Source organism: Ranitomeya variabilis, chromosome 8 (assembly GCF_051348905.1).
Source record: "Ranitomeya variabilis isolate aRanVar5 chromosome 8, aRanVar5.hap1, whole genome shotgun sequence".
In the NCBI taxonomy this organism is placed as follows: Eukaryota; Metazoa; Chordata; class Amphibia; order Anura; family Dendrobatidae; genus Ranitomeya; species Ranitomeya variabilis.
In genome coordinates this window covers 94194428-94217243 of record NC_135239.1, presented here as the reverse complement: position 1 = coordinate 94217243, position 22816 = coordinate 94194428, and the positions used below count along the sequence as shown (strand labels likewise).

The 22816-nt window shown below is 44.0% G+C and overlaps 1 protein-coding gene across 2 annotated transcripts in view; it reads right to left on the bottom strand.

Moving 5' to 3' along the window:
• KCNT2 (potassium sodium-activated channel subfamily T member 2) overlaps positions 1 to 22816 on the bottom strand; it is a 1359842-nt gene that overhangs the window by 22197 nt on the left and 1314829 nt on the right. For both annotated transcript variants that reach the window (XM_077277827.1, XM_077277828.1), the window contains one exon: positions 3844 to 3928. In XM_077277827.1, coding sequence (XP_077133942.1) covers positions 3844 to 3928 — 85 coding nt within the window. The remainder of the gene's footprint in view (positions 1 to 3843; positions 3929 to 22816) is intronic.

Below are 22816 nucleotides of genomic sequence, written 5' to 3'. Positions count from 1 at the left end.
CCGTAACAATTTTTGTTTTGCCCATTCTGCAAATTCAGTGCACCGATCTGGCATCAGTCGAACATCCCTTTGGTGGATATTAGCTACTCACAAATGGCACCCTGACAAAATGCAGGATGACCCAGATCAGCACTCTGAATTTGCAGAATGGGCAAAACAAAAATTGTAACATGACCCTCAGTTTGCACAGAACATTATGTTCAATGATGAGGTAAACATTTTTGGGTGGGCCATTTATATGGATACACCTAAATGACATGTAAATGGTTGGTGATATCAACTTCCTGTTTGTGGCACATTAGTATATGGGAAGGGGAAAACTTTTCTAGATAGGTGATGACCATGGCGGCCATTTTAAAGTTGACCATTTTGGATCCAACTTTATTTTTTCCAATGGGAAGAGGGTCATGTGACACATCAAACTTATTGAAAATTTCAAAAGAAAAACAATGGTGTGCTTGGTTTTAACGTATCTTTATTACTTCATTAGTTATTTACAAGTTTATTACCGCTTATAAAATGTGTTCAAAGTGCTGCCCATTGTGTTGGATTGTCAATGCAACCCCCTTCTCCCACTCTTGACACACTGATAGCAACACCGCAGAAGAAATGCGAGCACAGGCTTCTAGTATCCATTGTTTCAGATGCTGCACATCTTGTATCTTCCCAGCATAGAAAATGGCCTTCAGATGACCCCAAAGATAAAAGTCTAAGGGGGTCAGATTGGGAGACCTTGGTGGCCATTCAACTGGTCCACAACAACCAATCCACTTTCCAGGAAATTGTTCATGTACGAATGCTCGGACCTGACACCCATAATGTGGTGGTGCACCATCTTGCTGGAAAAAATCGGGGAACTTGCCATCTTCAGTGCATAAAGAGGGAAACACATCATCATGATGGTTGTCATGGGCCAGTTGAATGGCCACCAAGGTCTCCTGATCTGACCTCCTTAGACTTTTATCTTTGGGGTCAACTGAAGGCAATTGTCTATGCTGTGAAGATACAATATGTGCAGCATCTGAAACAATAGATACTGGGAGCCTGTGCTAGCATTTCTCCTGCGGTGTTGCTATCAGTGTGTCAAGAGTGGGAGAAGACAATTGCTTAAACAATCCAACACAATTGGCAGCACTTTGAACTCATTTTACCAGTGGTCATAAACTTGTAAATAACTCATGAAAGAATAGAGTTACCGTATATACTCGAGTATAAGCCGAGATTTTCAGCCCACTTTTTTGGGCTGAAAGTGACCCTCTCGGCTTATACTCGAGTCATTGTCGGTGTGGGGTCGGCAGGTGAGGGGGAGTGGCAGCTGTGATATACTTACCTACTCCTGGCGCTGTCCCTGCATGTCTCATGGTCTCCGGGCAGCACTTCCTGTGTTCAGCGGCCACGTGGTACTGCTCATTAAAGTAATGAATATGCACGCATATTCATTACTCTAATGAGTGGTACGTGACCGCTGAACACAGGAAGATACCGCCGGCTCCCGGAGACCATCTGACAGTGAGACGCTGCCAGGGGACCACGCCGGGAGCAGGTGAGTATATCAGGGGAGGGGGAGCCTTGCACGATAGTCACCTTCCACGTTCCATCGCTGCGCGTTGCTCTGTCTTCCGTCCTCTGGCTGTGACTGTTCAGGTCAGAGGGCGCGATGACGCGATTAGTGTGCGCGCTGCCCTCTGCCTGAACAGTCAGTGCAGTGATGGAACGTGGAAGGTGACTATCGCAAGTGCCAGGGGCCTGAGCGAAGAGAGGTGAGTATGTGATTTTTTTTAATTTTAATCGCAGCAACAGCAAATGGGGCAAATGTATGGAGCATCTTATGGGGCATATATGAGGAGCATCTTATGGGGCATATATGAGGAGCATCTTATGGGGCATATATGAGGAGCATCTCATGGGGCCCCTAATGTGTGCACCATCTCATGGGGCCCCTAATGTGTGGAGCATCTCATGGGGCCACAATGTAAGGAGCATCGTATGGGGCATAATGTGTGGAGCATCTCATGGGGCCCCTAATGTGTGGAGCCTCTCATGGGGCCACAATGTATGGGTCCATAATGTGTGGAGCATCTCATGGGGCCATAATGTGTGGAGCATCTTATGGGGCCATAATGTGTGGAGCATCTCATGGGGCCATAATGTATGGAGCATCTCATGGGGCCATAATGTGTGGAGCATCTTATGGGGCCATAATATGTGGAGCATCTTACGGGGCCATAATGTGTGGAGCATCTCATGGGGCCATAATGTATGGAGCATCTCATGGGGCCCCTAATGTGTGGAGCATCTTATGGGGCCATAATGTGTGGAGCATCTTATGGGGCCATAAACCTTTATGCAGCATTGTATGGGGCAAATGTTTCTATGGAGCATCTTATGGGGCCATTATTAACCATTGTGCAGCATTATATGGGGTATATTTTAATATGGAGCATCTTATGGGGCCCATCATGAACTGTATGGAGAATTATATGGGGCTCCTGATTCAATATGGATATTCAAAAACACTTAACCTACTGATGTCTCAATTAATTTTACTTTTATTGGTATATATTTTTATTTTTGACATTAACCGGTAGCTGCTGCATTTCCCACCTTAGGCTTATACTCGAGTCAATAAGTTTTCCCAGTTTTTTGTGGCAAAATTAGGGGGGTCGGCTTATACTCGGGTCGGCTTATCCTCGAGTATATACGGTATGTTAAAACCAAGCACACCGTTGTTCGTCTTGTGAAATTCTCAATAAGTTTGATGTGTCACATGACCCTCTTCCCAATGGAATAAATAAAGTTAGATCCAAAATGGCCGACTTCAAAATGGCTGCAATGGTTACCACCCATGTTGAAAAGTTTTCCCCCTCCCATATACTAATGTGCCACAAACAGGAAGTTGATATCACCAACCATTCCCATTTTATTTAGGTGTATCCATATAAATGGCTCACCCTGTATATACCACAGTTTAACATTTGTCAATGTAACAAGATATTCTATTAGTCTCTTCACAACGTCAGTGATTTTAATGTTACCGCTGATTGGTGTACATCACCATCCTAATTTGTGATCCTGCAGAACACCTCTCTCCACCCCAGTCTCCTTCTCTATATTTTATTAGAGAACAAGAGAGGTAGGATGAGAAACCTTCACAGCTGGTGCCAGACCAAAGACATTGGGTACAGAAAAAATGACGTTTGTGCTCAGTATCCTATGTAAGCTGCTTCTGAAAGTGCATTCTGATATTGGGTGTAGATTCTTGTCACACAGTTTAACAAGGCAAATATATACAGTAAAACGTACATATATATAGAAAAGTACTACATTTTAAGTTGAAAATGAAAATGGAATTTTATTTGCTCATTTATACAATGTTTCAGTCCAGCATACTTGAAGATAGATAGATAGAAGATAGATGCTAGATCGATATCGGATAGATAGATAGATAGATAGATAGATAGATAGATAGATAGACTATATATTGAGACTAAGTTATACATGTACAAAGGACTATTCTGAAGCCAAGAAGTCTGCACATACTGTTGTCCTTAACTTGCATCCTTCTTGCTGTATGTACAATCTCTCTTAATGATCTGATGGCCCCTTTCTTCTCTACTGCTCATGTAATAAAATGTGTTTCCTTTGTTATTGAGCTTATGTCTAGTCACAAGCAATGATTACTACAAGACTCAAGGATGTGAAAATTAACCTGCTCTGTAATGCCGTCTCCTTACAAACCCTGAATGCGGACAGTATTATATACCTAACCACTCCTGAGTGAAGTGTTGCATGAATAAAGAAAAATATAGTGGATGAGATCTCTGCGTTCTCCTCTTGACTTACACAACATCATTCAGTTCCAGTCTGGTGTCCGGGGAAGGATTGATGAGGATGTAGGACAGGGTGTTCTGATGATCATTCATTTCATCTAGAGAAGAAAGTGAAAGGCAAGATTATTCCCAGAAATACTGTGTAATTTCACTGTGTACCATGGAGAAACAGCAGTTTTAAGAAACAAAGATAAATGGTAAAAATTATGATAAAAGACACATGAGAATAAGAAGGATTTTGGTCATTTATTTCTGGAAACAAAATGAATTAACCCTTTCGCACCACAGCCTGTTTTTGCCTTCGTGACCAAGCCAATTTTTACAATTCTGACCACTATCACTTTATGTGATTATAACTCTGCAGCACTTCAACATATCCCGCTGATTCTGAGAATGTTTTTTCATGACATATTGTACTTCATGATAGTGGTAAAATTTGTTCAATATGACATGCATTTATTTCTGAAAATATCAGAAATTTGGCGAAACTTTGGAAAATGTCCCAATTTTCAAAATTTTAATCTTTACGCCCTTATACCAGAGAGATACAGTATGTCACACAAAATAGTTAATAAATAAAAATTTTCAAATGTCGTCTACTTTATATCAGCACAATTTTTGAAATATAATTTTTTTTGTTACGAAGTTATAAGGGTTAAAGTTGACCAGCGATTTCTAATTTTTTCATAAAATTTACCAAAACCATTTTTTTTAGGGACTACATCACATTTGAAGTGACTTTGAGAGGCCTATATGAAAGAAACTACCCAAAAGTGACACCATTCTAAAATCTGCACCTCAAGGTGCTCAAAACCACATTCAAGAAGTTTATTAACCTTTCACATGCTTCATAAGAATTAATAGAACGTGGAAGGAAAAAATGAGCATGTAGCTTTTTACCACAAAAATGTTATTTTGGAGCCATAGTTTCCATTTTCACAAGGCTAACAGAAGAAAATGCACTATAAAATTTGTTGTGTGATTTCTCCTGAGTACACCGATACCCCATATATAGAGGAAAACTTTTTTGGGCGCACTGCAGGGCTTGGAAGGCAAGGAGCACCATTTGACTTTTGGAACACAAAATTGGCTTGAATCAATAGCCGACACTATGTCACATTTGGAGAGCCCCTGAGGTGCCTAAACAGCAGAAACACCCCACAAATGACCCCATTTTAGAAACTAGACCCTTCAAAGAATTTATCTAGATGTGTGGTAAGCACCTTGAAACCTCAGGGGCTTCACAAAATTTTATAATGTTGAGTGGTGAAAATCAAAGAGCACATTTTCCCAGCAAAAATGTTGTTTCAGCCCCATTTTTTAAAATTTTCACAAAAATAACAGGAGAAAAGGGATACCAAAATTTGTTCTGCAATTTTCCCAAAGTACAATGGTACCCCATATTTGCTGAAAAATGACTTGTTGGGTGAATGGTAGGGCTGGAAAGAGAATGACCGCTATTTTGGCTGCAATATGTTGCTGATGCCATGTCACATTTGATCTGCCCCTGACATGCCAAAACAGCAGAAACCCTGACACGTGATCCCATTTTGTAAACTACGCCTCTCAAGGAATTCATGTAGGGGTGTATTGAGTATGTTTAACCCTCAGGCGATTCACAAACGTGTATAAAATTGGGCAGAGTAAAAGAAATATTACTATTTTTTTCACTAAAATATTGCTTTGACCCCAAGTTTGCAATTTTCAAAAGGGGTAATAGGAGAAAACTAACAGTACAATTTGTTATGTAATTTCTCTTGAGTACATCAAAACCCCATAGGTGTCGAAAACTACTTTTGAGGCACAGTGCAAAGCTTAAAAGGGAAGGAATGCCATATTGCAGTGCAGGTTTTGCTGCACTGGTTTGAGGGGGTCATGTCACATTGGCAGAGCCCCTGAGGGGCCTGAACAGAAGAAACCCCTGTAAGTGACCACATTTTACAAACTACACCTCTGAATGAGTTCATCTAGGAGTGCAGTGATCATACTGACACCAGAGCTGTGTCACAGAATTTTATACCATTGTGCAGTGAAGAAAAAATAATTACATTTTTACCACAAAACAATTGTTTTAGCCCCACATTTACATTTTCATACTTGGAAATGGGTAAAAATGTGTCACACAATTTCTGCTGAATGTGGCAATACCCCATATGTGGCTGTACAGTACTGCTTAGCCTGACAGCGAGACTCGGGAGGGATGGAGCGCTATTTGACACTTGGAGAACAAATTATTATAGAATAGTTTCCAGACTCTATATAAAGAGCCCCTAAATGCCAGAAAAGCAGAATCCCCCCTCAAGTGACCCCAGTTTGGAAATTACACCCCTTTGGGAATGTATCTACTGGTGTAGCGATGATTTTGACTCCACAAGTGTTTTCCAGAAACAAGCAGCAGTGGATGTTGCTGAGTGAAAATTGCAAACTGCCGTTGCAGGGACCAGTATGCTGTAGTCACCAGTATGTTGCAGTCACCACCGCAATATGCCCAGCTCATGCTTCTGGATACATCTACCCATGAATTAGGCGGGCTCTCATCACTATAGAAATGACAAACATGTGGATGCTATATGTGGTTTAGACACACTTGGGCTCAGAAGGGAGGGGGGCATTTGAATTTGGGAGTGCAGAATTTTTTTTAAGGAGGTAAGGAGCCATTTCGCTTTTCCAGAGCCTTTTTACTAGCAATAACATGAAATCTCACTACATTTCCATTAACAGATGACGGACCTGAGTTAGGACTTGCTTTTTTTGTGGATTGAGTTGAAGATTTTATTGTGAAACATTTTGCATAATGTTAAGGGATTTTATTTATCTGGCGGTCTACGCTGAGCACTTACTTTGGGGTTTCCATCTAAATCATTGATATCCCAAGGGATATATTCACTATAATGATGCAGCAGAGTTACGCTGGACTCCATATGGCCTCTGCTAAGTGGTGTCCTTTTCAGAGGTGCCCAAAACTTTCGGACTGCGTTTTTATGTATGACTAAAAAGACGGACACCGCCGGATCACATGTCCTTTGGCATTCACAGTGCCTCCATCTTCCTCACAATAGGGAATATTCCACCGGGGGTTCCATCTGAATCATGTATTTCAGAGGTTTACACGGAAACCCCGATGTACGGGCTCAGTGCAGAGCGCCGGATAAATGTGTACCGAGCCTTGCTGCGATCTTTGGGAGGCAGAATGAAAAAAATCAACAGCAGGTAAAGAATTGGTTTTATTTATTTTTTACGCTATTCCTCGTATAAGTGAATAGGAGGCGTTATTCATTGGGTCGGTGCGATTACAGCGATACCATATGTATATCGAGTTTTTATGTTTAGCTGCTGTCACACCCTAAAAGACACTTTTTATTGCGAAAACAAGTATTTGCATCACCATATTTTGTGAGCTATAAATTTTTCCATATTTCGTCCCACAGTCACATGAGGGCTTGTTTTTTGTTGGTCGAACTGATGTTTTTATTGGTACCATTTTTGGGTACATGACATGTTTTGATCGATTTCTATTTGCTTCCTATTCTGATTTTTGGGAGACAGAATGATCAGACACCAGGAATTCAGAAATTGTATTTAGGAGTTTTTTTATTGCCGTTCTGTGTGTGATAAAATTGATAAGGCAGCTTTATTCTTTGGGTCAGTACGATTACAGTGACACCACATTTATATCTTTTTTTTATGTTTTGCCATTTTTTTGTGTCGCTTTATTCTGAGAGCTATAACTTTTTATTTTTCTGCTGTTGGAGCTGTACGGCAGCTCGTTTTCATAGCTACCATTTTTATTTTTATTTTACTTTTGATTGTGTTTTATTCTACTTTTTATTTGGCAGCATGATGAGTAAGCAAAGATTTTTGCTCCTTTTTTTCTGGGGTTTTTTTACGGTGTGCACTGAAGGAGTTTATAAGTGTGACATTTTTATAGGTCAGCTCATTCCGGACGCGGCAATTCCAAATATATGTACTTTTTTGTTTTTACATAAATAAATGTTTTTATTAGTTTACTATTTCTTCTTCTTTTTTTCTAATTTATTTTGTGATTTTTTTTTAATAGTTTATTTTTATTTTATTTTTACTTTTCACTTTTTTATTTAGTCTCTGTGTGGAACTTCAGCTTTTATTTGTCTGATCACTGGTCTCATACAATGCAATACACATTCTGATGTTCTGGTTCTGATGTGTCTTCGATCGCCATCGCTCCAAGAGAAAGAATACGGCAGCGATGGTGAGAGAAGTAGACGTCTCCTGGTGGAGATGTGACAATAAGAAAACAAATATTTTTTCACATTTGTGTCTGAAAAATGCTCAAGCCCCTATTCCTCAATTTATTAGACCCACCTTACAGCTTACTCATATTAAGTGGTTTTGCAACACATCCTTGTGAAAAAGATGGTAAATGAATAACATTATAAGCAAAAAAACCTAAAATATTCTTATCATAAATTTGCACAGATGTGGGTAAAAACTGTTAGGCCAGAGTCACACTAGCGTTGAATACGGACGAGTTCTATGCGAGAAAACCTCACATAGCACTCAGGCCAGTGTTAATCTATGGGGCTGCTCACATCACTGTAGTTTTTCTCAGTCGTACTGTATGTGCGTGTAAAATCGCATTGTACGTGTATATCGCCAATGCAAGCCTATGGGTGCAAGAAAAACTTGGGCACCACATGGACCATCCGTCTAGCTTGCCACAGATACGCACACATTTCCCTCATTTCAGCCCATTGAGCCATTAAATTTAATGGGGAAAAGCAGTGAGAAATGTAAAGCCATAAGCATATTATACGGATGCCATACGGATACATAGGTGCGAGAAAATTGCATCATCGCATTGCAAATGCATTACACATGGCTGATCATATGGAGAACACTTGTGCGACTCTCGGCAGGGAGGCTTGGAACGATTTTCCATATGTTAAGTGTGACCCCGGCCAAATATTGCAATTCCATAGAGCAACTGTGCTTCATGCAACACTTAAATGCACAGAGAAAGCAAAGCATGCTGTACATTAATGGGAGACCTGCCTCTGCTATTGAAATAGGAAAGCATTAAAGTAGAAGGGACTGATGAAGATAAGCTTGTGCTCTGCTGCACTATTCCTGCCATACTCTCAGGCCATGTGCACACGTTGCGGTTTTTACTGTGGATCCGCAGTGTTTTTGACACTGCGGATCTGCAGCAGTTTTCCATGCGGTGTACAGTACCATGTTAACCTATGGAAAATAAAAACCGCTGTGCACATGCTGCAGAAAAAAATGTGCGGAAACGCAGCGGTTTATTTTCCACAGCATGTCAATTCTTTGTGCGGATTCCGCAGCGGTTGTACACCTGCTCCATATTAGAAAACTGCAGGTGTAAAACCGCAGTAGAATCCGCACAAAAACCCCAGTAAATCCGCAGTAAATCCGCGATAAATCCGCAGGAAAAACGCAGTGTTTTTGCCCTGTGGATTTATCAAAATGAGTGCGGAAATACCCTCCTACCTTCAATAATGAAAAGTCAGTGCACAGCTTCATTAAAATGGAAGACAGCTCAATTGGGGCAACATTTAGAAGTTACCAACAATTGAGCAGTTATTACTTATTCTGTAAAATACTCTTTAATTTCTGTGCAGAGGATATTAAGCAATACAAGGTTTCATTTGAGATCAATATTAGGCCTTCTACATATTATTTTTGCAACTACTCTCTGCTGCAGAAAATTGTCTGAGATCTGTTATGATCTGGTGGCCTAAGAGCAACATGAGACGTACTCTGGAGAAGGTGGTACCTGTACTGACCGCAGACCCTGAACCTAAAACCGCAACTAGAAGTAGCCGTGGAATGTACCTAGCGCTCCCTAGACATCTCGTCACAGCCGGAGGACTAATTACCCCTAGAGATAGAAAAGGGAAAACTATCTTGCCTCTGAGAAAATCCCCAAAGGATAGGCAGCCCCCCACAAATATTGACTGTGAGAGGAGAGGGAAAAAACATACACAGACTGAAATGAGAATTTAGCAAAGGAGGCCACTACTAGCTAAATAGAAAGGATAGGACAGAGTACTATGCGGTCAGTATTAAAACACTAGAAAATATCCACCACAGAAAATACAAAAACTCCACAGCTAACTAAAGATATGGAGGGTACATCTGCATCTCCAGAGATACCAGCTTGGCTAAACAAATCCTTATACAGACCAAGCTGGACAAGACAAAACATAGAAAAAAACTGAACAGTAAGGCCACAGCATGTGGACAGCAAAATCAAGGCCAGAACTTATCTTTGTTGAAAAAGAACTGCAAAGCAGAAGAGACCAGGCAGGGATGTGAATCCTCCAGGAACAATGGACAACTGGCACTGACTAAAGGGTGAAGCAAGACTAAATAGCCCAGTCAAAATTGCAAAAAGTGAACACACCTGACAAATGCTGCAACTCAGAGACAGCAGCGCTACCACTTACTACCACTGGAGGGAGCCCAAGAGCAGAATTCACAACAGTACCCCCCCCTTGAGGAGGGGTCACCGAACCCTCACCAGAGCCCCCAGGCCGATCCGGACGAGCCAAATGGAAGGCACAAACCAAACCATCAGCATGAACATCGGAGGCAACAACCCAAGAATTATCCTCCTGGCCATAACCCTTCCATTTGACAACATACTGAAGCCTCAGCCTCGAAAAACGAGAATCCAAAATCTTCTCAACCACATACTCCAACTCCCCATCAATCAACACTGGGGCAGGAGGATCAACAGAGGGAACAACGGGCACCACATATTTCCGCAACAAAGATCTATGAAAAACATTATGGATGGAAAAAGAGGCTGGAAGGGCCAAACGAAAAGACACTGGATTGATAATCTCAGAAATCCTATAAGGGCCAATAAAACGAGGCTTAAACTTAGGGGAAGAAACCTTCATAGGGACATGACGGGAAGACAACCAGACCAAATCCCCAACTTGAAGCCGGGAACCAACACACCGACGACGGTTAGCAAAACGCTGAGCCACCTCCTGAGACAACACCAAATTGTCAACAACATGAGCCCAAATTTGCTGCAACCTGTCAACCACAGAGTCCACCCCAGGACAATCAGAAGGCTCAACCTGCCCTGAAGAAAAACGAGGATGAAAACCAGAGTTACAAAAGAAGGGTGAAACCAAGGTAGCAGAACTAGCCCGATTATTAAGGGCAAACTCGGCCAATGGCAAGAAAGCCACCCAATCATCCTGATCAGCAGACACAAAGCATCTCAAATAAGTTTCCAAAGTCTGATTAGTTTGCTCGGTTTGGCCATTTGTCTGAGGATGAAATGCGAAAGAAAAAGACAAATCAATGCCCAGCCTAGCACAAAAGGCCCGCCAAAACCTAGAAACAAACTGGGAACCTCTATGCTGAAAAAACAACGGAACCAAATCAGAAGAGGAAGGCAACTTAGGCAAAGGTACCAAATGAACCATCTTAGAAAACCGGTCATAAACCAACCAGATAACTGACATCCTCTGGGAAACCGGAAGATCCGAAATAAAATCCATAGAAATATGCGTCCAAGGCCTCTCAGGGACCGGCAAAGGCAAAAGCAACCCACTAGCGCAGGAACAGCAAGGCTTGGCCCGCGCACAAGTCCCACAGGACTGCACAAAAGAACGCACATCCCGTGACAAAGAAGGCCACCAAAAGGACCTACGAACCAAATCTCTGGTACCAAAAATCCCAGGATGACCGGCTAACACAGAACAATGAACCTCCAAAATCACTTTACTAGTCCATCTGTCAGGAACAAACAATTTCCCCACTGGACAGCGGTCAGGTTTATCAGCCTGAAATTTCTGAAGAACCCGTCGTAAATCAGGGGAGATGGCAGAAAGAATCACCCCTTCCTTCAGAATACCGACCGGCTCAAGGACCCCAGGAGAATCAGGCAAAAAGCTCCTAGAGAGGGCATCAGCCTTAACATTCTTAGAACCCGGAAGATACGAGACCACAAAATCAAAATGGGAGAAAAACAGGGACCATCGGGCCTGTCTAGGATTCAGCCGTTTGGCAGACTCGAGATAAATCAGATTCTTATGACCGGTCAAGACCACCTTACGGTGCTTGGCCCCCTCAAGCCAATGTCGCCACTCCTCAAATGCCCACTTCATAGCCAACAACTCACGATTGCCGACATCATAATTGCGTTCCGCAGGCGAAAACTTTCGAGAAAAGAAGGCACACGGTTTCATCAAGGAACCATCAGAATTCCTCTGAGACAAAACGGCCCCTGCCCCAATCTCAGAAGCGTCAAACTCAACCTGAAAAGGAAGAGAAACATCCGGCTGATGCAACACAGGGGCAGAAGTAAATCGGCGTTTAAGCTCCTGAAAGGCAGAAAGAGCCGCAGAGGACCAATTCGTCACATCAGCACCTTTCTTTGTCAAATCGGTCAGGGGTTTAACCACACTGGAGAAGTTGGCAATGAAACGGCGATAAAAATTAGCAAAGCCCAAAAATTTCTGAAGGCTCTTCACGGATGTGGGCTGGATCCAATCATGAATGGCCTGAACCTTAACTGGATCCATTTCTATAGATGAGGGAGAAAAAATGAAGCCCAAAAAAGAAATCTTCTGTACTCCAAAGAGGCACTTAGACCCCTTCACAAACAAGGCATTATCACGAAGGATCTGAAATACCATCCTGACTTGTTTCACATGAGACTCCCAATCATCAATCAAAAATCAAAATATCATCCAAATATACAATCATGAATTTATAAAGATAATTCCGAAATATATCATGCATGAAGGACTGAAACACAGATGGAGCATTAGAGAGTCAGAATGGCATCACAAGGTATTCAAAATTGCATTCGGGCGTATTAAACGCAGTTTTCCATTCGTCACCCTGCTTAATACGAACAAGATTATATGCCCCTCGAAGGTCAATCTTAGTAAACCAACTAGCCCCCTTAATCGTAGCAAAGAGATCAGAAAGCAAAGGCAAAGGGTATTGGAATTTGACCGTGATCTTATTCAAGAGGCGATAATCAATACAGGGTCTCAAGGAGCCATCTTTTTTGGCAACAAAAAAAAAACCTGCTCCCAATGGTGAAGAAGATGGCCAAATATGCCCCTTTTCCAAGGACTCCTTAACATAGCTGCTCATGGCGGTATGTTCTGGCATAGACAGGTTGAAAAGTCGGCCCTTAGGGAACTTACAGCCTGGAATCAAGTCAATAGCACAATCACAGTCCCTATGCGGTGGAAGGGAACTGGACTTGGGCTCATTGAATACATCCTGGAAATCTGACAAAAACTCAGGAATTTCCGAAGAGGGGGAGGAGGCTATTGACATCAAAGGAACGTCACCATGAACCCCCTGACAACCCCAACTAGTCACAGACATAGATTTCCAATCTAATACCGGATTATGCACCTGTAACCATGGGAAACCCAGCACAATAGCATCATGCAAATTATGCAACACCAGAAAACGACAATCTTCCTGATGGGCTGGCGCCATACACATGGTCAGCTGTGTCCAAAACTGAGGTTTACTTTTAGCCAATGGTGTAGCATCAATGCCCCTCAAAGGAATAGGACTCTGCAAAGGCTGCAAGGGGAAACCACAACATCTGGCAAATTCTAAGTCCATTAAGTTTAGTGCGGCGCCTGAATCCACAAATGCCATGACAGAAAATTACGATAATGAGCAGATCAGGGTCACAGATAACAGAAATTTAGGTTGTACAGTACTGATGGTAACAGAACTAGCGATTCTCTTGGTACGCTTAGGGCAATCAGAAATAACATGAGCAGAATCGCCACAGTAAAAACACAACCTATTCTGACGTCTGAATCCTTGTCGTTCGGCTCTAGGCACAATCCTATCACACTGCTCAGGACTCCGCTCGGAAGACAATGCCATAGTGTGCGCAACTCTGCGCTCGCGCAAGCGCCGATCAATCTGAATGGCCAGAGACATAGAATCACTCAGACTAGCAGGCGTGGGGAACCCCACCTGTTATGACCCCAGTGGACAGGGTCTCAGAGGAACGTGTAAGTCTGCAAGATACAAAAATCCAGCTCATAGGGCTGTGGTAACTGGGTTGACCAAATAGCTACTCATAACGCCAACACTAGAAGTAGCCGGGGATCATGCCTACGGTGATCGCTAGATGACTCGCGCCAGCCGGAGAATCTAACTACCCCTAGGAGAAGAAAACAAAGACCTCTCTTGCCTCCAGAGAAAGGGACTCCAAAGCAAGATACAAGCCCCCCACAAATAATAACGGTGAGGTAAGAGGAAATGACAAACACAGAAATGAACCAGGTTCAGCAAAGAGAGGCCAGCTTACTAATAGCAGAATATAGCAAGATAACTTATCTGGTCAACAAAAACCCTATAAAAATCCACGCTGGAGATTCAAGAACCCCCGAACCGTCTAACGGTCCGGGGGGAGAACACCAGCCCCCTAGAGCTTCCAGCAAAGGTCAGGATACAGACAGGAACAAGCTGGACAAAAATACCAAACAAAACAAAAGCAAAAAGCAAAGAAGCAGACTTAGCTTGAAAAACAGGAACCAGGATCAGAGGACAAGAGCACAACAGATTAGCTCTGATTTCAACGATGCCAGGCATTGAACTGAAGGTCCAGGGAGCTTATATAGCAATGCCCCTGAACTAACGGCCCAGGTGAGGATATAGGAAAAGACAGACGCTCCAGAGTCAAATCACTAATGACCACTAGAGGGAGCAAAAAGCAAAATCACAACAGTACCCCCCCCTTAGTGAGGGGTCACCGAACCCTCACCACGACCACCAGGGCGATCAGGATGAGCGGCGTGAAAGGCACGAACTAAATCGGCCGCATGAACATCAGAGGCGACCACCCAGGAATTATCTTCCTGACCATAGCCCTTCCACTTGACCAGGTACTGAAGCCTCCGCCTGGAGAGACGAGAATCCAAGATCTTCTCCACCACGTACTCCAACTCGCCCTCAACCAACACCGGAGCAGGAGGCTCAGCAGAAGGAACCACAGGCACAACGTACCGCCGCAACAAGGACCTATGAAACACGTTGTGGATAGCAAACGACACAGGTAGATCCAGGCGAAAGGATACAGGATTAAGAATTTCCAATATCTTGTAAGGACCAATAAAACGAGGTTTAAATTTGGGAGAGGAAACCTTCATAGGAACAAAGCGGGAAGAAAGCCACACCAAATCCCCAACACGTAGTCGGGGACCCACACCGCGGCGGCGGTTGGCAAAGCGCTGAGCCCTCTCCTGTGACAACTTCAAGTTGTCCACCACAAGATTCCAGATCCGCTGCAACCTATCCACCACAGAATCCACCCCAGGGCAGTCAGAAGGTTCCACATGACCCGAAGAAAAACGAGGGTGGAAACCAGAGTTGCAGAAAAACGGCGAAACCAAGGTGGCGGAACTAGCCCGATTATTAAGGGCAAACTCAGCTAACGGCAAGAAGGTCACCCAATCGTCCTGATCAGCAGAGACAAAACACCTCAAATAAGCCTCCAAAGTCTGATTAGTTCGCTCCGTCTGTCCATTAGTCTGAGGATGGAAAGCAGACGAAAATGACAAGTCAATGCCCATCCTACTACAAAAGGATCGCCAGAATCTGGAAACGAACTGGGATCCTCTGTCTGACACAATATTCTCAGGGATGCCGTGCAAACGAACCACGTTCTGGAAAAACACAGGAACCAGATCGGAAGAGGAAGGCAGTTTAGGCAAAGGAACCAAATGGACCATCTTGGAGAAGCGATCACATATCACCCAGATAACAGACATGCCCTGAGACACCGGAAGATCAGAAATGAAATCCATGGAGATATGTGTCCAAGGTCTCTTAGGGACAGGCAAGGGCAAGAGCAACCCGCTGGCACGAGAACAGCAAGGCTTAGCTCGAGCACAAGTCCCACAGGACTGTACAAATGACCGCACATCCCTAGACAAGGAAGGCCACCAAAAGGATCTGGCCACCAGATCTCTGGTGCCAAAAATTCCTGGGTGACCTGCCAACACCGAGGAATGAACCTCGGAAATGACTCTGCTGGTCCACTTATCAGGCACAAACAGTCTGTCAGGTGGACAAGAATCAGGCCTATCAGCCTGAAATCTCTGCAACATACGTCGCAGATCAGGAGAAATAGCTGACAAGATAATACCATCCTTAAGAATACCAACAGGTTCAGCGACTCCAGGAGCATCAGGCACAAAGCTCCTGGAAAGAGCATCGGCCTTCACATTCTTTGAACCTGGTAAATACGAGACAACAAAGTCAAATCGGGAGAAAAACAATGACCAGCGGGCCTGTCTAGGATTCAGGCGTTTAGCAGACTCGAGATACATCAGATTTTTGTGATCAGTCAAGACCACCACACGATGCTTAGCACCCTCGAGCCAATGACGCCACTCCTCAAATGCCCATTTCATGGCCAACTCCCGATTGCCCACATAATAATTTCGCTCCGCAGGCGAAAACTTCCTAGAGAAAAAGGCGCAAGGTCTCATAACAGAGCAACCAGGGCCTCTCTGTGACAAAACGGCCCCTGCTCCAATCTCTGAAGCATCCACCTCAACTTGAAAGGGAAGCGAGACATCAGGCTGGCACAAAACAGGCGCCGAAGTAAACCGACGTTTCAACTCCTGGAAAGCCTCCACGGCAGCAGGAGCCCAATTAACCACATCGGAGCCCTTCTTGGTCATATCCGTCAAAGGTTTCACAATGCTAGAAAAGTTAGCGATAAAACGACGGTAGAAGTTAGCGAAACCCAAGAACTTCTGAAGACTCTTAACTGACGAGGGCTGAGTCCAATCAAGAATAGCTCGGACCTTGACTGGGTCCATCTCCACAGCAGAAGGGGAAAAAATGAACCCCAAAAAGGGAACCTTCTGTACACCAAAAAGACACTTTGAGCCCTTGACAAACAAAGAATTTTCACGCAAAATTTTAAAGATCATCCTGACCTGCTCCACATGCGAGTCCCAATTATCAGAAAAAACCAGAATATCATCCAGATAAACGATCAGAAATTTATCCAGATAGTTCCGGAAAATGTCATGCATAAAGGACTGAAAAACTGAAGGGGCATTAGAGAGCCCAAAAGGCATCACCAAGTACTCAAAATGACCTTCGGGCGTATTGAATGCGGTTTTCCATTCATCCCCTTGCTTAATGCGCACAAGGTTGTACGCACCACGAAGGTCTATCTTGGTAAACCACTTGGCACCTTTAATCCGGGCAAACAAGTCAGACAACAGCGGCAAAGGATACTGAAATTTGACAGTGATCTTATTTAAAAGCCGATAGTCAATACAAGGCCTCAAAGATCCGTCCTTTTTAGCCACAAAAAAGAATCCCGCACCAAGAGGGGAAGAAGACGGACGGATGTGTCCTTTCTCCAGAGACTCCTTGATATATGAACGCATAGCGGTATGTTCAGGTATCGACAGATTAAACAGTCTTCCCTTAGGAAATTTACTGCCTGGAATCAAATCTATTGCACAGTCACATTCCCTATGAGGAGGCAATGCACTGGACCTGGACTCGCTAAAGACATCCTGATAATCAGACAAGTACTCCGGAACTTCCGAAGGCGTAGAAGAAGCAATAGACACAGGCAGGGAATCCTCATGAATACCACGACAGCCCCAACTAGACACTGACATAGCCTTCCAGTCAAGGACTGGATTATGGGTCTGTAACCATGGCAGCCCCAAAACAACCAAATCATGCATTTTATGTAGAACGAGAAAACGTATCACCTCGCGGTGTTCAGGAGTCATGCACATGGTAACCTGTGTCCAATACTGCGGCTTATTTTCTGCCAATGGCGTAGCATCAATACCCCTAAGAGGGATAGGATTTTCTAATGGTTCAAGAATAAAACCACAGCGCTTAGCAAATGAGAGATCCATAAGACTCAGGGCAGCACCCGAATCTACAAACGCCATGACAGGATAGGATGACAGTTAGCAAATCAAAGTTACAGACAGAATAAACTTAGGATGCAAATTACCAACGGTGACAGGACTAACAACCTTAGATATACGTTTAGAGCATGCTGAGATAACATGTGTAGAATCACCACAGTAGTAGCACAAGCCATTCCGGTGTCTATGAATTTTCCTCTCATTTCTAGTCAGGATTCTATCACATTGCATCAAATCAGATGTCCGTTCAGACAACACCATGAGGGAATTTGCGGTTTTTCTATCACATTGCATCACATCAGGTGTCTGTTCAGACAACAACATGAGGGAATTTGCGGTTTTGCGCTCCCGCAACCGCCGGTCAATTTGAATAGCCAGGGACATGGTATCATTCAGACCTGTGGGAATGGGAAAACCCACCATAACATTCTTAATGGCCTCAGAAAGGCCATTTCTAAAATTAGCGGCCAGTGCACACTCGTTCCAATGTGTCAGCACGGACCATTTCCGAAATTTTTGGCAATACACCTCAGCCTCGTCCTGGCCCTGAGACATAGCCAGCAAGGCTTTCTCTGCCTGAATCTCAAGATTGGGTTCCTCATAAAGTAAACCGAGCGCCAGAAAAAACGCATCAATATCAGCCAATGCCGGATCTCCTGGCGCCAACGAAAAAGCCCAATCCTGAGGGTCACCCCGTAAGAATGAAATAACAATTTTTACATGTTGAGCAGAGTCTCCAGATGAACAAGGTTTCAGGGACAAAAATAATTTACAATTATTCCTGAAATTCCTAAACTTAAATCGGTCTCCTGAAAACAGTTCAGGAATCGGAATCTTGGGTTCAGACCTAGGATTTCTGGTAACATAATCTTGTATACCCTGCACATGAGCGGCAAGCTGGTCCACACTTGTAATCAAGGTCTGGACATTCATGTCTGCAGCAAGCTTAAGCCACTCTGAGGTAAAGGGGAAAAGAAAAAAAAAAATGAGAGAGGGAAAAAAAAAACTCAAAATTTTCTTTCTTATAATCCCACTTCTGCAATGCATTAAACATTTAATACTGGCCTGGCATACTGTTATGACCCCAGTGGACAGGGTCTCAGAGGAACGTGTAAGTCTGCAAGATACAAAAATCCAGCTCATAGGGCTGTGGTAACTGGGTTGACCAAATAGCTACTCCTAACGCCAACACTAGAAGTAGCCGGGGATCATGCCTACGGTGATCGCTAGATGACTCGCGCCAGCCGGAGAATCTAACTACCCCTAGGAGAAGAAAACAAAGACCTCTCTTGCCTCCAGAGAAAGGGACCCCAAAGCAAGATACAAGCCCCCCACAAATAATAACGGTGAGGTAAGAGGAAATGACAAACACAGAAATGAACCAGGTTCAGCAAAGAGAGGCCAGCTTACTAATAGCAGAATATAGCAAGATAACTTATCTGGTCAACAAAAACCCTATAAAAATCCACGCTGGAGATTCAAGAACCCCCGAACCGTCTAACGGTCCGGGGGGAGAACACCAGCCCCCTAGAGCTTCCAGCAAAGGTCAGGATACAGATAGGAACAAGCTGGACAAAAATACCAAACAAAACAAAAGCAAAAAGCAAAGAAGCAGACTTAGCTTGAAAAACAGGAACCAGGATCAGAGGACAAGAGCACAACAGATTAGCTCTGATTTCAACGATGCCAGGCATTGAACTGAAGGTCCAGGGAGCTTATATAGCAACGCCCCTGAACTAACGGCCCAGGTGAGGATATAGGAAAAGACAGACGCTCCAGAGTCAAATCACTAATGACCACTAGAGGGAGCAAAAAGCAAAATCACAACACCCACCATAACATCTTTAACGGATTCAGAGAGACCCTTTCTGAAGATTGCTGCCAAGGCATCCTCATTCCATTTAGTCAGTACAGACCATTTTCTAAACTTCTGGCAATATGATTCTGCCGCTTCTTGACCCTGAGACAGGGCCAACAAGGTCTTCTCAGCATGATCCACTGAATTAGGTTCGTCATATAATAACCCAAGCGCCTGAAAAAAGGTGTCTATATTAAACAACGCCGGATTCCCAGGTTCCAGGGCAAATGCTTAATCCTGGGGGTCACCACGCAGCAGAGATATAATAATTTTAACCTGCTGGATGGGATCACCAGAGGAACGGGATTTCAGAGCAAAAAACAGTTTACAGTTATATTTAAAGCTCAGAAATTTGGACCTATCCTCAAAAAACAAATCAGGAGTTGGAATTCTAGGCTCTAAAACTGGAGTCTGAACGATATAATCGGAAATACCCTGTACTCTAGCAGCAAGTTGATCCACACGAGAAGCCAATCCCTGAACATCCATATCAGCGCCGAACTCCTGAGCCACCCAGAGATAAAGAGGGAAGAAGAAAAAAAAAACACAACAGACTACAGAAAAAAAAATGGCTCAACACTTTCCTTCCCTTCTTCTGAGATGCGGTTAACTCATTGCGGGCCAGTTGTACTGTTATGATCTGGTGGCCTAAGAGCAGCATGAGACGTACTCTGGAGAAGGTGGTACCTGTACTGACCGCAGACCCTGAACCTAACACCGCAACTAGAAGTAGCCGTGGAATGTACCTAGCGCTCCCAAGACATCTTGTCACAGCCGGAGGACTAATTACCCCTAGAGATAGAAAAGGGAAAACTATCTTGCCTCAGAGAAAATCCCCAAAGGATAGGCAGCCCCCCACAAATATTGACTGTGAGAGGAGAGGGAAAAAACATACACAGACTGAAATGAGAATTTAGCAAAGGAGGCCACTACTAGCTAAATAGAAAGGATAGGACAGAGTACTATGCGGTCAGTATTAAAACACTAGAAAATATCCACCACAGAAAATACAAAAACTCCACAGCTAACTAAAGATATGGAGGGTACATCTGCATCTCCAGAGATACCAGCTTGGCTAAACAAATCCTTATACAGACCAAGCTGGACAAGACAAAACATAGAAAAAAACTGAACAATAAGGCCACAGCATGTGGACAGCAAAATCAAGGCCAGAACTTATCTTTGTTGAAAAAGAACTGCAAAGCAGAAGAGACCAGGCAGGGATGTGAATCCTCCAGGAACAATGGACAACTGGCACTGACTAAAGGGTGAAGCAAGACTAAATAGCCCAGTCAAAATTGCAAAAAGTGAACACACCTGACAAATGCTGCGACTCAGAGACAGCAGCACTACCACTTACAACCACCGGAGGGAGCCCAAGAGCAGAATTCATAACAGAGATCCCAATATAAGAGTATGAACCCGGAATGTCTTAAATCAGATCTATCACCAGATTCCAACATGCACACAGTAAATATGACTAAACAGATTTCTTAGACCAGATCAGACATGACTGCCCGTACCCATAAATCTTCCCCGCTCTCCCGATGCAGAGAAAGAAACACTACAAGATTTGGATGCAAAACTTTTATTTGAAGAATAACCATATAACAACTCTCTTCTTATCTATATAACACCCCTTTTTGTTGGAGGGATAAGGCTGCAGCTCATTTTATTAAATCACCGGAAGATGTGGGGATATGCCACCGGACTCCCGGCACATGTTACCCATCTTGCTCTTCTGCCAACCGCTGCGACTTGCGTAAACTCTCATAACCATATAATCAATTCCAACCGTGTAAAAGACACAAAATTAACATCAAATGGGAGGGTGGGGGGGAAGCTCAAAAGGATCCTTTCTTCAAAGGGGCCGAAAACACCTCAGGCACGCTTAATATACTGTGCCAACGGAAATAACCCCGCGCCAGAAGTGACGCAAGTAGCCACAGCAACAAGGAGGGGGGAAGGATATTGCAGCATTAACTCTCTCAATGCGTGCAGGAGGACGGGAATATAACACAACTTGCCAACAGTCCAGCCAGTCAGGGGGCCTCCGGCAAATAAAGCCGGTGTAACAGGCCAGATTATACCCCCAGGCCAGACTATACCCGGGGTTAAAGTGGCCTAGGCTAGATTATACCCCGGGTATACTTTGGCCTAGGCCAAACTATACCCCGGGGTATAAAATAGCCTAGGCCAAAGTATACCCCTCCAGGCCAGATTATACCCCCCAGGGTAAGCTGAGGGAAAGCTGCTCATTCTTCTAGGTCACAGCTCCCCCTCCCATCGGGCACTGCTCCTTTTCAAGCTCCTCCACCTCTGGTGACGCCAGGGATCTCCCTTTCTAAGCCCCACCCCCTCCCTATAGTCACATGTGACATGAAATCTTCAGCCCTGCTCGTGCCAGCTCGTTGTCTTGGCGCCTTGGATATGCTTGGAAAAGGGCTTTGTATACCTAGGGGGCACTGACGAGCACTGAGGGGTGGGTGGGGAACCCCTTTACTGGTTGCTATGGGATATAGCATGATCACTCTATCCTAGCAACACCTTGGATACGCTTGGAAAAGGGGTTTATCTATCTTGGGGGCACCATTGCAGCACTGCGGGTGGGTGGGGAAACCTTTTACTGGTTGCTATGGGATTTTACATGATCACTCTATCCTAGCAACGCCTTGAATACGCTTGAAAAAGGGGTTTATCTACCTTGGGGGCACTCTCGCAGCACTTAAGGATAGGTGGTTAACCCCTTAGGTGGTTGCTATGGGATTTTACATGACCACTTTATCCTAGCAACGGCTTGTATACGCTTGGAAAAGGGGTTTATCTACCTTGGGGGCACCCTTGCAGCACTGTGGGGAAGCCGGGGAACCCTTTTACTGGTTGCTATGGGATTTTACATGACCAATTTATCCTAGCAACGCCTTGTATACGCTTGGAAAAGGGGTTAATCTACCTTGGGGGCACCCTCACAGCACTGCGGGGTGGGTGGGGAACCCTTTTACTGGTTGCTATGGGATTTTACATGGCCATTCTATCCTAGCAACGCCTTGGATACGCTTAAAAAATGGGTTTATCTACCATGGGGGCACCCTCGCAGCACTGCGGGGAAGCCGGGGAACCCTTTTACTGAGGAAGGAAACAGCACAAAAATTCAAAAGCTGACTTAGGCCATAGTATACCCCCGGGGGATAAACTTT